Genomic DNA, 15,966 nt, shown 5'->3' on the forward strand with positions numbered 1-15,966 from the left:
GTTATTTTGTAATATATTCCTCCCTCATAGGATTCAGAAAAATGATGATTTCATAATAAAGACCAGACTATTTTCTAATGATAAAGCAGATGGTGGAAGGAAACATTAATCTTCACAAAAACATTTAAAAGCAACCACATATTAAGAGTTACAAAACAAGAGAATTATCAGTATACTTCAGGTTTTTAGGAACCAGTTGATAACTAATTTTATGATTAACTATATGTCAGAAAGATAATTTAGTCAAAGCAGTTGGGTTTGTGGATCAAAAATTAATGATCAAACAAGTAATAAGGTAAGAATATGTATACGTAGAAACCAACGCTATTTCCTAACAACATTCAAGAATGAAATTACTCAGTTCTTTTAGAACTTTTAGCTTTTAGAAAGAGTGGAAAAGGTTATTTTCCCCATGACTGAAGTACATGGTAAAATAAATCAGATTGAATATGAAAAAAGTGAAGTTATAGCTCTTTGAGGGAAAAAAATTACTTTGAAGGTCCATCATGTTTTATGTTATTTGGAACATTTCTGAGGGAAGTATATAAATTCATGACAACCTATGTTTTCTAGACTTAGCAGTGTAAAAATTGTATTTCGTGCAAGATTCTTACCACTAACAAGGCACTATCATCAGTGTGTTGAGACCTTCTGGATGGAAAAGGACACTAGGGAAGTGGGAGAAAAATGAAGTATTGTCAACAATATACAGCAAGGGCAGAGGATAATAAACAAATATATACACTCTGGAAGATGTTAACATAATATATAACAAGAAGATTACTAGCAAAGTGCCACATTCATAGGGCCTTTGAATTCTGTCCTTATCAACTAATCATCAAAAATTTGTAAAATGCTTTCTGTGTCATGAATACTTGGATTTTACTGGGTGAATGTTACCATATGAAAACAACTTATATACTACCTAAAATTCATTGTAAGCAAGAAGCAAATAAGATAGTTCACACTAGGCAGATGAGGAAGCAGAAGCATAAAGCACTACAGTGACATTTTCATACCCATTCAATGAGGAAAAGGCAAAACTAGGAAGAAATCTTGGCTCATTCATGGTGAGTTCAGTTGCTTGTCAATTAGGTTTCTCAAAAAACAGAACAAAACCCAGGACTATAAGCATCAAGTATTAAAACTCTTAGGATAGATATATTTCAAAATTAAAATTCCAAATATTTTCTTCTTTTGATTTTGTCTAGAATCAGTTTAACTTTTTAGAAAATTCAAATAATCTATGAATATGCTATTAAGAAAGAAGAAAATCTTTAGAAGGGAAAAAACAGCTTCAAAAGTTCTATTAGAGTTATTACTCTATGTTCTCTTTCAGATACTCAGACAATTCAAAGACCTGAATACAAAGCATCAACTGAAATAATGTTCAGCTATACAATTAAAACAACTACAACAGTAGCAGCAACAATAACCACTTATTTTTGATCTGGACCACTTATTCATTATTGGTCTATGGAACTTCTTCTACTGATATATATTTATAATATGCATCTAATATGTGTCAAAGGCAAGATTTGATTCCAGATCTTGCAGATATCAGTGATGGTCCTCTACATAAAATACTATGTGAAATGAATAATTATTTGACTGTAAAACAAATTTTTTATGAAGTCATAAGTATAATTTTAAAATACATTCTGCATTTAAGTTTATCTAATTACCAATATTCAACAAGCATTTAACAATATAACACATTCATCACATAAATAAGTTACTTTACAAGAGTAAAATACAAACTGGAACTTGTATCACTTGACACAATTTCTGAAAAATTTTCTAGAGAATGAGGATCATATAGTGGGAATGACAAGATGTCATTATTAGAGGGAATGAATTACTTGTAAAATAGATGCACGTTTTAACTTGCAGTCAGAAAGAAAATTCGTTCAAAACTGAGTAATTTCTTAATAATTTCCTAATTGTACACATGAATATATAAAGCACACAGTCTATTCAATAGTAAAACGTTAACTTACAAATGTTAAAGACAGTATGTGATTAAAAAAAAAAAAAAGCCCATGAAGATGTGCAGAACAAGTCAAATTTTGAGATAAAGGAAAAATAACTATTTTGATGAGAAAAAAAAACTGTTAATAACATTACACTCCACCATCTGAGAAATAATATTAAACTCCAAAGATAATGTCATGATACAAACTAACTCTCTTACCTCACTATCAGGAAGGCTTTGTTTCTGTGGACTCTGTGATGCTTTTTGCTGTAAATAAACACAGAACTTGTTAGTACTAAATAAATAATAAAAAATAAATTTTGATCTTCATTACAAAGCAGTTATCATGGTGTACACACACACACACACACACACACACACACACACACAAATCTTAATAGGGGAGTTTTCTGATGGGAATTTTCTTATATATATTCTTAATGAAACTACTTTATTTTTTTTAATCAATCATTAAAACTTATTATATATAAGGCCCTATGTCAACAGAGTTTAAGGGTTAAAATATAATTCTGATGGCCCTTGTCCTTAAGGTCTTATAAATGAAAAAGGGGAAGTCCAACAGTACTATTATATTTACATATATAAAATTAAAAGTAGATGAATGAATACATTCATAACTTTAGTCAGATTTGTCTTCGCTCCTTTGCCACATTTGTTCTCTCAAAGCAATTATCTTATTGTTGTCCACTCACAAAAGCAACTCTAATTTAGCCTTGTATTTCTAATTGCATTAGGGATTTCATCTTATAAGTTATTGCTAGTTCCTCCTCTTTTAACCTTCACACTCAATCATGCATTCTTTCACTCAAAAGCACATACTAAATGCATATTATACATAAGGTATTAGGCACATGGAACAACCAATAGAGAGCTAGTGCCAGTCAGGGTTCAATTCCTATCTTGCCACATACTGACTGTATGGTCCTGGGTAAGTCACCTAACCCAAAGAATGTAATGTAAATGAGAAATGCTTAATAACATAAATTAAAATATAATACAACATAGATGATGTCAATATGCAGTTTTCTAAGTCAACACGCTACTGTCTGGGACACTTTCTATTTCTTTTCTTTTCTTTTTTCTTTTTTTTTGTTGTTGTTATATATTATTTATTTATTTATTTAAATTTAAATTTTATTTTATTTAATAATAACTTTGTATTGACAGAATCCATGCCAGGGTAATTTTTTACAACATTATCCCTTGCACTCGCTTATGTTTCGTTTTCCCCTTCCTCCCTCCACCTCCCCTCCCCCCTGCAAGATGGCAAGCAGTCCTATATATGTTAAATATGTTACAGTATATCCTAGATACAATATATGTGTGCAGAACCGAACAGTTCTCCTGTTGCACAGGGAGAATTGGATTCAGAAGGTAAAAATAACTCGGGAAGAAAATCAAAAATGCAAATAGTTCACATTCGTTTCCCAGTGTTCCTTCTTTGGACATCTTTCTATTTCAATTGGATAGCACTAGCTTAATTTGCCAGTGTCCCAAGTAACTTTGTAAGCTTCTAAGTTGCAGAATATTTGCCGAGATTTGTTGATGGAAGGAATATTCTCCCTATGAATTTCCTATCTTGATGAAATCATGGAATCATAGTATCTTTGACTCATAAAGAACTTGAGCTGTTATCTGGTCCAATCTTCTCATTTTACATATGACAAAATCAATTACTCTAACCACTATACTAGGCAATGGCAATATAAACTCAAAATCAAAATAATCCCTGCTTTCAAGAAGACATTTACATATGTAAGCTTAAATTATATATAAAATAAACATAAGGTAAGTAAGAAAAGATAGATCCAAGTAGCTGAGAGAACAGGAAAAGTCCCATCTAGCAAAATGGTAGAGTCTGAATTAAAGAAAACGAGATTCTAAAAGATTGCGGTGAGGGGGGGGCATAAGTCAGGCAAAGAGTTAAGTTTGTGCAAAGGTTTACAGATGCTAGTCTCTAAAAGTAGGGTATGAGGAACAGCAAGACAAATTTAGCTAGGCATAAAGTCTATGAAAAGAAGTAATAAATCCAGTAGAATAAGTCTAGAAAGGTAGTTTAGAGTATAGTTATGAAATGCTTTAAATTCCAAACACAGGAGTTTTGTAAATGATTCTAGGGATGTCCCAGATAGATTATATTCTACCTAAAGAATCCTATAGATTAAACAAAAAATTAATTGAAACAATGCCTTCAAAGTAGCAAGATATAAAATAAAAATTATTTATTTATTTATATTTTTTATATTTATAATTTATATTTATATTTTTTATATTTTAGTTTTCTGTATATTAATAACAAACCCAGAAAATTTCATTTAAAATAATCATACAATATATAAAATATGAGAAACTCTATGAAGGCATGTAAAGAACCTATGTGAATAGAATTGCAAACCATTCTTTACAGAAATAAGGATAGATTTATATAAATGAAGATATTAATTGTTCAGGACACCTAGATGGCATGATAAGGTAAAACTCATTTTTATGAGTTCAAACTCTGCTTCAGTCACTATCTGTGTGACTGTGAACAAGTCACTTAATTCTGTTTGCCTCAGTTTCCTCATCTGTAAAATGATCTGGAGAAGAATATGGAAAACCACTCAAGTATTTTTGCCATGAAAACTCAAAACTGGGGTCACAAAGAATCAGCCATGACAGAAATGACTAAACAACAAAAACAATAAAATGTTCATGGTTGGTGTGTGCCAATACCATAAAAATTATAATATTGCCTAAATTTAGTTAATACTACACTAATCAAACTACCAAAAATTACTTTTATTTTTCATTTTTTGCAAGGCAATCAGGGTTAAGTGACTTGCTCATAATGACACAACTCATATGTGTTAAGTGTCTGAGGCCACATTTGAACTCAGGCACTCAATTCCAGAGATGTTGTTTTTAAAACTAGCTGTTTCCAAAAACTAATTTTTATAGCTACAAAGTCAAAAATCTCAAGTGAAATGATGAAAAAAGTGGGAAGTGTCTAGTCATACTATGATCTAAAAGTAAACCACAAAACAATTAAAACTATTTGATATGCTACAATACATTCTTGAGAGAGGTCACAAGGAGCATATTATATTTTTGGATGTGGAAAATACTTGGTTTGTTTTACTTGACTGTGCTTGTTTCATACAAGGACTATATTTTTTGGGATTTTTTTTCCATTTGGAAAAAGAAGTTATCAATAGGGTTACCAAAATCAAAAGACATTGAAGTATTTTTAAAATTTTTTTTTGTTTTTTTTTTGCTGAGGCAATTGGGGTTAAATAACTTGCCCAGGGTCACACAGCTAGGAAATGTTAAGGGTCTGAGGTCAAATTTGAACTTAGGTCCTCCTGGCTTCAGAGCTAGTGCTCTATCCTCTGCACCCACCTAGCTGCCCTGTCATTGAACTATTTTTAAAAATTCACAGAAGAGAATGGAAGGACGCTCAAAAGGAAAGACAACAAAGCAGGACATCTCTGAAATAACATGTTATATAGTTTAAAAAACAAACACCTAGTTGTCTATGATAAAGATTCATATATAATTCTCTTATCCTTTTATACTTTGTTGGGGGGGTGTATATAATGCCAACCAAGTGCCAGGCAATGGGTTAAGCACTTTAAAATATTAGGTCATTTGATCCTCACAACCCCATGAAATAAGTTCTGTTATTCCCATTTCACAGTTGAAGAAACAGAGGTTAAGTGACTTGGCTAGGGTTTTAAGCCAAACTTGAACTCACACCTTCCTAAGCTTGAAGTTACAAGCCTACTACATTATACACTCTATCATCAAACTGCCTTTTTTTGTTGTTCATTAAATTCAGAATAAAAAATAAAGTTAAAAAAGAGAAGATTTGAAAATAATTAAGGGACAGAAAAGTGCTCAGTCAAATCAATTAGTTGGATAAAGCATAATTATTCAACAAAAGCTTTTGGGAAAACTAGAAAGTAGTCTGATAGAAATAAGATTTAGATCAACATTTAGTATCATACACTCCAATGGATTCTAAATGGAAACATGTCCTAGATAAGAAAGGTCATATCATAAATGAGAAGAACAGGGAAGGAAATACCTTTGCCAATTATGGATAGGGGAAAAGTTTTTGAACTAATAAAGGATAGATAGCATCAAAAGAGCTAAAATGATGAATTTCAATTATGCAAGCATTTTGTTTAGTAGAAACAACATTAAGGCCATTAAAATTAGAATGGAAACAGTAAGCTGGGAAAAAAATCTTTGAAGCAAATTACTCTAATACAAGTTTCATATCTAAGGTATATAGGTAACTAAATCAAATATCCAGAGCCATTCTCAATAAGTAAACTGTCAAAAGAATATTAACTGGCAGTTCTCGGGAGAAATTCAAATTGCTGACAACTGTATGAAAAAAATGCTCCAAATAAGATAAATGCAAATCAAAACAACTCAGTAGTAATACTTTCTATTATATTGACAAAGATAAGAAAAACTGAAAATGGTACCTATTGGAAGAGATATTTAGGGACAAGCCCATTATGGGTAGATGGGTGAGATGTTTCTTCAGAATAATTTAGAATTATTGAAAACACCCAAATTCATTAAACTGTACATAATTTTCACTGAGTAACATCATTACTAGGTCTATACTGCAAAGACATTAAAAAAGAAGAAAAGAATCTATATAGAAAAATATTGATGATAACTCTTTCTGTTGCAGGAAAGAATTATAAACTAAGGAGGGAATGGCAATGGAAAACTATCGCACTAGAAGAAATGATTAAATGGATGATTTCAGAGAAAACTTGAATGACATGATGCTGTATGAAATGAAGAGAAAGAATATTTTATGACTATAAAATTGCAAAAACAAAAAAAACCTAAACAAAGAAAAACCCTACTTTGGGAATTGAGAACTACAGTCAATTCAATAACCAACCATGGCTTCAGAAGATGGATGATGAAGCATGTCAATCATATCCAACCAACCTGGAGAACAATTTGGAAAAAATTGATACCTTCTGGCTCAGCAATACCACTACTAAAATCTATATAACTCAAAGAGATCAAAGAAAAAGGAAAATGACCTACATGTATAAAAAGCTCTTTTTGTAGTGCAAAGACTTGGAAATTAAGAAGATATTCATCATTTGGGGAATGATTGAAAAAGTTGTGATATATCATTGTGATGAAATACTATTGACATAAGAACTAATAAGGAAGATGGTTTCCAGAAAAACCTGGGACTGATATGAACTGATGAAATGTAAAGGGAGTAGAATTTTAAAAATATAAAGTGTGAAATAAAATATTATTATACACAGTAAAAGCAATATCATACTATTGATGACTGTGAAAGATTTAACTCTGATCAATGGAATGATCCAGGATAATTTGGAAGGACTCATGATGAAAATTGCTATCTGCCATGGAGATAAATGATAAACTAAATGCAAGTGAAGTATAATTTTACAACATACTTTGCTTTTTAAATAAAGTGTGACATGGTTGCTTTTTGGTGTGACATGGCTAATATGGATGATTTTCTATTTCACATAAGTAATGAGCAACATATTGTTTATCCTCTCAGTGAGTAGGAAAGGGGCTGGATGGAGAGAGAGAATCTGCAACTCAAAATTCTTTTAAAATGCTAAAAGCCAGTAAATAAATCTATAAAATAAGCAAATAAACCAACAAACTAACAAAAAAATGAATAAGGGAAGAAAATAAAAAATCAAAGTGATGCTAGATTTTCAAATTCTTTTTAAGAGAACCAAAAATTGTGATCTATCCATATTTTCAGTCAATAATTACACCTAATTAGGAGGAAAAATCAAAATAAAATAAATTTAATCAATAGAATACCAACATAAGACAGTCCATATCAATATGAGCAGAAATACAAATACTTTTGAACTTCTAGGTAAAATTTTGAACAGTGGTTGAAAGATCTTACCTTGACAAAATCCAAAACAGCATCTCTCTGTATTTGTTTGGTCCTTATTTTTTCCTCTTCATATTGTAGGGCAGCAAGTTGTGCTTCTTTCCGTGTACGCTCTACTAACTGCTCTCGTTTCCGGTGAAATTCTGTATCTGTCTGTGAAAGCCATAAAAGCAGTTATTCCCCATAAGTAAATGGGTATAAATTTAAGGCTAAATTCACAATAGGACATAAGGAACAGCTCAAAGTTAGGTATATTTCCAATCTTTTCTATAGTTTGCATTTTGTTGATTTAGATTGAAATAACCTGAGAGGAAAAGGCTAGTTTTCAGTTTTGAAATAAACTTGAAATTGTAGGTGCCTGATTATCTTTAGTGTTTGAGCATCATATTTTATATGTGTGAACTCACTATTAGAAAATAGAATGACAGATATATCCAAAACCAATGGTAATTGGTTTAATAAGATAAAAGAAAGAATTTTTTTTCCCCTGAGAATAAAGCTCTACCACTTAGGAAATTACCTGACTGTGACTCTGTGATAGTGATAGAAGATAAGATGCTTCAACTGGGATCCTGATCAAAAGAAAAAAACATTTTTGGGTAAATAGAGATTCAAATGACATGTATAATTTTAAAACATTGCAAAGACAACCTGCCACTAGACAGTCACCAGTAAACTAAAACAATGTGACCAGTATTGTAAGAGTAAACCTGAGCTCATAACTAAACTAAGATAAAACAAAGAAGCTACTAACTCATGTTTCATGTTATTAGATATCACTGATTTATGTTCTGTTTGCTAACAAGTGTTTATATCACCAAGATAAATACAGTTAACCACAGATAACTACAATTATCTAAGCTAACTTTCCCAAACTTGATCACATTTATTTTGTCAAAGATAGCTGTTATTTTCTTTACCAAATGCACCACAGAGATGCACATAAATCAAGATTTCTTTTATGTACAAGACTATTTTGCAGATATAAATCTAGTCCTCAAGATAAATTGATGACTTTTATTAAACTTATTGTAGTTTTCAACAGAAAAACTCTTGTCACATATAAAGCACAATTAACAGTAGAAAAAGAAAATTAGATTGATATTTATTTTTAACAAAGGAAAGCAACTTGGTACATAAAAAAAATTCTTATTTACATACTGCAGTCTTATGTAAGTGATTTCTTATGCATTAGCACCTATCTTTTTTCTGTAAGCTTAGAATTTATTAGTTTTTCTGAAGAAATTTTTCAGATTAATTTTTTTTAGTTTGTAATCATCTATTTAGGACCTAATTGTCAAAACTTTAACTAAATCACCCTAAACCATTAGAAATCAAAGTTATCAAGTCCTTCCCTTGCTCAAAGGTTCCAATAGATCTCTCAATGTATACATGAGACTATTTCAATATCTTAGTTTGGTTTTAAGACTGTCCTGAATGAGCCAGTTTAATATTATCATCTACTATTCCTCAAAAACTTTCAGTGAATCTCCCAGTCCAGTGAGCTCAGTGCTACTGGTTCCAAGTTAAACATAACTCCCTACAAAGTCCTAGTTTCTGATTCCATCCTTTCTATGAGGGCTTCAAGACCATACTAATTTCCTATCTCTGAACTCTAAAAAGGCTTACTTCCCCAAACTGTTTTTAGACAATATAATGTAACAACAAAAAGAAACATATTTCAGTTCTAACTTCCTCTATTTCATGAAAATTTATGAAACTCATGGCACCTATTTATGTCACTGGTTTGGTATTAAATACGTCATCTAAAAAATTTCTTTTTGTAGTATTTATATATTTCCACCTAGATTATAAATTTCATTAGAGTAAGAGTCATGTTAAGGGAAAATAAGGAACTGTATGTTCTGGGAAACTGCAAAAATTTATTTATTTTTTAATTCTCTCTTTTTATTGTAATAAGTTTATTTATTTTTAATACACATTGCTTTATGAATCATATTAGGAGAGAAAAATCAGAGCAAAAGGGAAAAAACATGGATGAGATTAAAAAAAAAAAAAAGTGAACATAGTAAGTGTTGATTTACATTCAGTCTCCTTAGTTCTTTTTCAGAATGCAGATGGCACTTCTTGTCCAAAGTCTATTGGGATTGCTTTGGATCACTGAACTACTGAGAAGAACCAAGTCTTTCACAGTTGATTATCGCACATTCTTGTTATTATTTGTGTACAATGTATTGCTGTTATTGCTTGTTTCACCCAGCATCAATTCCTGTAAATCTTTCTAAAATCAGTTTGTTCATCATTTTTTACAGAACAATAATATTCCATTATCTTTATATACCACAACTTGTTCAGCCATTTTCTTACTGACGGGCATCTACTCATTTTCCAATTCTTTGCCACCACAAAAAGGACTGCTACAAATACTTTTGCATATATGAGTCCTTTTCCCTCCTTTAAGATTTTCTTGGGATACAGACCCAATCATGGCACTATTGGATCATCAAAAAGTATGCACAGTTTGATAGCCCTTTGGGCATAATTCCAAATTGCTCTTCAGAATGGCTGGATCAGTTCACAACTCCACCAACAATGTATCAGTTCCCAGTTTTCCCACATTCCCTCCAACATTTATCATTATCTTTTCCTGTCATCTTTGCCAATCTGAGAGGTGTGAGGTGGAAGTTTGAAAACTTAAATACTCTGTATGATTACCTGCCAGAAGCCTTTGCCTTACAAATACCACTGAATTTATCCAAAAAACCAAAAACTTATGTATGATGGAAAATGCAATTTTCTCTTTTGGATGATGCCTGAGCAGGAACAGATCAATCGGTTTCCACGTACCTATTCTACTTAACAAATGAAATTTGCAACAGATTGATGAATGATCAAGAAATCAAATGAAAAACTATAGTGAATAATTCTGATGGGAAGGTCAAATGTGAAAGATATTTTAATGGATATCATATGATTTTGTTGAAAAAAATTATGCTGAAATTTAAAGTTGCTCCTCTCTGTTTTTTTCTGTAGGTAGTTCTATTATCTTCTGTATATACACACACACACACACACACACACACATGCTTACAGAGACCTTTTGTTCTTTTTTTAAGGGTGAGGACATTCCTATCACTAGTTCAGCTTGTTATTTTTTATAGTGCAATATTTCATTACACTGACACATTATTATCTGCTCATCACTCATATCCTTTGACCATTTATCAAGTGGGAATAATTTATTCTTATACATTTGAATACATTTCTTACATATCTTGGAAATGAGACCTTGATCTTTTAAGGAATTGCTTCTTTTAATTTTAAGGCAATAATGTTGTTCTATTCATTTTCTTCTGGCTGTGTGCCCCTATAACAGTAATTTAAGCTCTCAGGATGCTAGGCAATTCAACACTACAAGTTACAGAGAAGATATTGACTTGCACTGATAGAGTGAGTTTAGTCATCCAAGAGGTCTTTATCCCAATGAAAAGATTGGTTTGGTCTTTACTCCTATCCGAAACATTAGGAAAGTAAAAAAACTAAAGCATATGAAGCTTTCTTCCTCTATTCAGCTTAAAACAATGAATTTTTGGAATTCTGAGATGAGGGCTAGCTTTTTTAAAAAATATATTTTTAAAATTTTTGAGTTCTAGTTTCTCTCTCTTATTTCCATTCACAATTAAAGAGACCATATGTGAAATAATGCAAAAAATTGTCATAAAGTCACGTTGTGAAACAAAACATACATCTCCCACCCCAGTGAAAATAAAAACCCTCAAGATAAATAAAGATTAAGAGCAAGAGAGAAAGAGAGAGAGAGAGAGAGAGAGAGAGCGAGAGAGAGAGAGAATGCTGCAATCTGTATTCAGACACAATCAGTTCCTTCTTTGGGTATGAATAGGATTTTTCATGTTTCATATTTCAATCTCTGTCTTCAGAATAATCATGGATCACTGTATACTAAGAATAGCAAAGTTATTTACAACTGGTCATCCCAGAATATCACTATTACTTTGTATAAAGTACACTTCATTTTGCTTAAGTTCGTGGAGGATTTTGCAGGGTTTTTTTTTTTTTTGTAAGAGCATCCTGCTCATCGTTTCCCATAGAACAATAATATTCCATTACAAATATTTTTTTGTACACATAGGTCATTTTGAAATCTCTTTTGGTATTCATGCCTAGTGGTGGTGTTGTTAAGTCAAATAATATGCATGAATTTATAACCCTTTGACACAGATCGTATCTTTTGATCATTTATCAATTGGCACATGGCTCTTATTTTTTATAAATTCAACTCAGTTCTAATGGGCATCTTTTTAAGCTGGAAGAAGCAAATTTTGGAAGAACTTTCAATGTAAAGATCATTGGTGAAAAACATTATGAGCAGATGATTAATGTTTTGTGTGACAGTTTCCTTGAGTGTAAAATGATAATATAGTGTATTTGCTTTCCCTCATCTCCCTAGCCTACAAATTAATAAGCTCTTCCTAGTTTTAAAGCAGATACTTAAATAATTATGTTTTTAAGCTTTCAGTAAAATTTTATATGAGTCACATTTCACTTAAACATTTCACAAGGCTAATCTACAATAGTCTTCAAATTAATTATGCAATAAAAAGGTGAGCATAAATTTTAATTTGGGATTTAGGTCTTGAATAAGTGGTATAGGTCATCTATTTGCTGAAAGATTTTAAGGTTAACTTCAATTTTACACAAATAATTTTAATCTAAGAAATATCAGCCCTAACAAAAATTATTGGGTTAATTACACTATAAATTATATTATGCAACTGAGTCACTTTATTTAAAATTTTTCAGTCAAGAAAGACATCTTTTCCTTTGTTTTATTGCTCTCTAAAAATCTAGAATCTGGGTGTTTTCTAATTCAATTCCTTGAAGTTCTTGTCCCTGAATTTAAATTTCAGAGTAAATGATTATGAATAACATGACCTGATTTCTCATACCTGTTTTGATGAGGGTATTTTCTTGTTTCTTCTGTTCTTTGAAAATCTCTAATAGGCACTGCCTTTACTGGTGAGTTCTAAACCAAATAAAGATAAAACATCAAATTTAACATATATAACCAAAATTATGAACTATGAATAATGTAGTAGTTCAATTTTTCTATTATTATATCTTTTTATTTACAAAATATATGCATGGGTAATTTTTTCAACATTGACCCTTGCAAAACCTTCAGTTCCAAATTTTCCCTCCTTCCCCCCAGCCCCTCTCCTAGATGGCAGGTAGTCCAATACATGTTAAATATATTAAATCATATGTTAAATCCAATATGTGTATACATATTTATACAATTATCTTATTGCACAAGAAAAACTGGATTTAGAAATAAGGTAAAAATACCTGAGAAGGAAAACAAAAATGCAAGCAAACAATAACAGAAAGAATGAAAATGCTATGTTGTGGTCCACACTCAGTTCCCATAGTCTTCTCTCTGGGTGTAGATGGCTCTCTCTTCCTTACTGGATAATTGGAACTAGTTTGAATCAACTCATTGTTGAAGAGAACTGTATTTTATTTTATTTATTTATTTTTTTTAATTTTTTTATTTAATAATTACATTATATTGACACTCATTTCTGTTCCGATTTTTTTTTTCCCCTCCCTCCCTCCACCCCCTCCCCTAGATGGCAAGCAGTCCTTTATATGTTGGATATGTTGCAGTATATCCTAGATACAATATATGTTTGCAGAACCGAACAGGAGAACTGTATTTTATACTGTTCAATTTTATACTGAACTGTCAATCAGGGATTTTATCTATTAGAGTATAAATATCTTGGTAGAATCTGTAGATTATATGTTATCATATTGGTTTTGTAGCGTTCTGATCTAAGATCTTTTTTCTTTGCATTGGACTTGTGATTTTATTGCCATTTTCTATCCACTATGTCAAAGTATTGTTTGGCCATAGTACCTCTTATAATACTTCAAGGACCATTGACTTGTGTGTTCCTTACATTAATTAGGATTACAACCTCTTCATACCTTAGGGGAAGGGCAGGAAGAAGGGAACAAGAATCTGTTATGTGTTAAATACTGAGATAAAGTGCTGATCCTCACTTTTGATTCTCACAGAAACTGGGGGAAGTAAGTACTATGATTACCCCAGTTTTACTGTTGAGTAAATTGAGTGGACAAAGATTAAGTGATGTGTCTCAGGTCACATAAGTAGTAAATGTCTTTTTTCCTGAGTTGCTGGGGATAAAAAATTTACTACCTGCTGGTGAACTTTGTGGTGATGGAACTTTCCAGGCAAAGACTGGTCCTTGGACAAAGTAAGTGACATTCACTATCCCTTTTTACTTAGCAGCATATTGCAGAGCTTGCACTTTTCTGGAAAATCAGTTTGGATTGGTGAATAGTGCTGGATTTGGAATCAGGAAGATTTTGGTTAGAAACAGGCCTCAGATACTTAGTAGTTATATAATGCTGACCAAGTCATTTAACCTCTCCAAGCCTCAGCTTCCTTATCCATCTGTAAAATGGGGATAATACTACATCTACTTCAAAAGGTTATTGTTAGGATCAAATGAGATAATGCACTCTGCAAATCTTAAAGTACCACAGAAATGTAGTTGGCGATGATAATAATGATGATGATAACCTTCAAGAACTCTATAAATTCTCCATGCCTCAATGAACCATCACAGTGGGACATTAGTGAAAAGTCATGAGTATATATACTACAATATTTCTAGGAACTGTGATTTTTCTTCTACACTTAGTAAACATAGATACCCTTGAAGAAATACGTATTGTCCTATGACCAAACTGGTAGTAAGCCTCTGATTTAACTACACTAATCACTGGACAGAGATATAACATTTGTCAATAAAGCCATAACTGAAGTTTTCCCACTAGGCTGAACCTGCTGGTACCCTATTAACAGAGAACTAGAGTCACCTTTACACCACAGTGAAGACTATGAGTAGGAATTTAGAGCAAGCAGTCATACCGAAGCAAACACTTCTAGTACTTCAAAAAATCTTATTTTACTCTGCACAGATTATATAAACATAGATTTTAGTAACACAGATCTAAAGAGAGAGAAGGGCCTTAGAGGTCATTTTGTTGATCTTTGAAACTTTTCTCCACTATATCCCTATCATAAATTGCTGCTGTTGATAGATAGATGTGTAGTTATAAAGCTGTCTGTTAATACCAAGATGCTTGAAAATATAATTCTATTTTTTTGTATAATGCTATGCAAGAAAAATAAAATATAATGCATTTTGGTCAAGGAGTTTGTCAGAAACTAATTTGTTAATCAAAATTAAGGTATCGTATCTTAAGCATGAGATTTACAAAAGAAGACATCTGTTTCCTTAAAATTTCCTGCACTGAATTCTTATCATCAATAGGTTTTATCACAGGGCATTAATTTCCTAATATTAATTTGCTATATGTAGCCTAAAAAAGAAAGAGGTATCATTACTATTCTTTCATAGTTCTCTACCATAATATACTTAGCAAAACAGAAATACCGTTGGCAAATTCACAAATACAGGTGAGAAAAAGATTACTTTTTACAGGATTAAAATAGTTGTATCCTCTACTAAAGTTCTGCTCTGATAGCTTATTACGTTTACAGATAGGCGACTGGCTTCTCAAAGGCCATATCAGTAGATCAAGGGGTGTGATTAGTTTTATAAAGTTAGAGGGGCTCTGAATATCAGCTGGTGGCAGGATGTATGTCTTTTCTCTCCTTTGATTTGTTCCTTCTTACCACTACTACTCTCTTCTTGTGGTTAAAACTCCTTGAGAAGGCTATTTACAATAGGTACTTCCCTTTCCTTTACTTCCTCTTACTTCTTTGCAGTCTGCATTACACCTCATAAATTCAACCCAAACTACTGTCTCCAAAATTACTGATGATTGCTAAATTGTCAAACTGAATGGGTTTTTTTCAATCCTCATTCTTCTGAAATTCTCTAGAGCTTCTGACACTGTTGATTAGCCTCTTCTCTTTAATACACTCTCCATCTCAGTTTCTTTTGCTGAATCTTCACCCAGGTTATATTTGTTAGCAATGGATGACTCAAAGGACTCTATCCTGATCCTTCTA

General features: G+C 31.7%; 1 protein-coding gene across 7 annotated transcripts in view; it reads right to left on the bottom strand.

Moving 5' to 3' along the window:
* LRCH3 (leucine rich repeats and calponin homology domain containing 3) overlaps positions 1 to 15,966 on the bottom strand; it is a 156,609-nt gene that overhangs the window by 41,659 nt on the left and 98,984 nt on the right. For 5 of the 7 annotated variants that reach the window (XM_051985492.1, XM_051985489.1, XM_051985490.1 and 2 more), the window contains exons 10-14: positions 12,842 to 12,918; positions 8,434 to 8,485; positions 7,926 to 8,066; positions 2,195 to 2,242; positions 615 to 668 (exon numbers count right to left, since the gene is read on the bottom strand). In XM_051985492.1, coding sequence (XP_051841452.1) covers positions 615 to 668; positions 2,195 to 2,242; positions 7,926 to 8,066; positions 8,434 to 8,485; positions 12,842 to 12,918 — 372 coding nt within the window. The remainder of the gene's footprint in view (positions 1 to 614; positions 669 to 2,194; positions 2,243 to 7,925; positions 8,067 to 8,433; positions 8,486 to 12,841; positions 12,919 to 15,966) is intronic. The other 2 variants (XM_051985491.1, XM_051985488.1) reach the window with 1 other exon arrangement.

The sequence above is a fragment of the Antechinus flavipes genome, chromosome 3 (genome assembly GCF_016432865.1).
Source record: "Antechinus flavipes isolate AdamAnt ecotype Samford, QLD, Australia chromosome 3, AdamAnt_v2, whole genome shotgun sequence".
Lineage (NCBI taxonomy): Eukaryota > Metazoa > Chordata > Mammalia > Dasyuromorphia > Dasyuridae > Antechinus > Antechinus flavipes.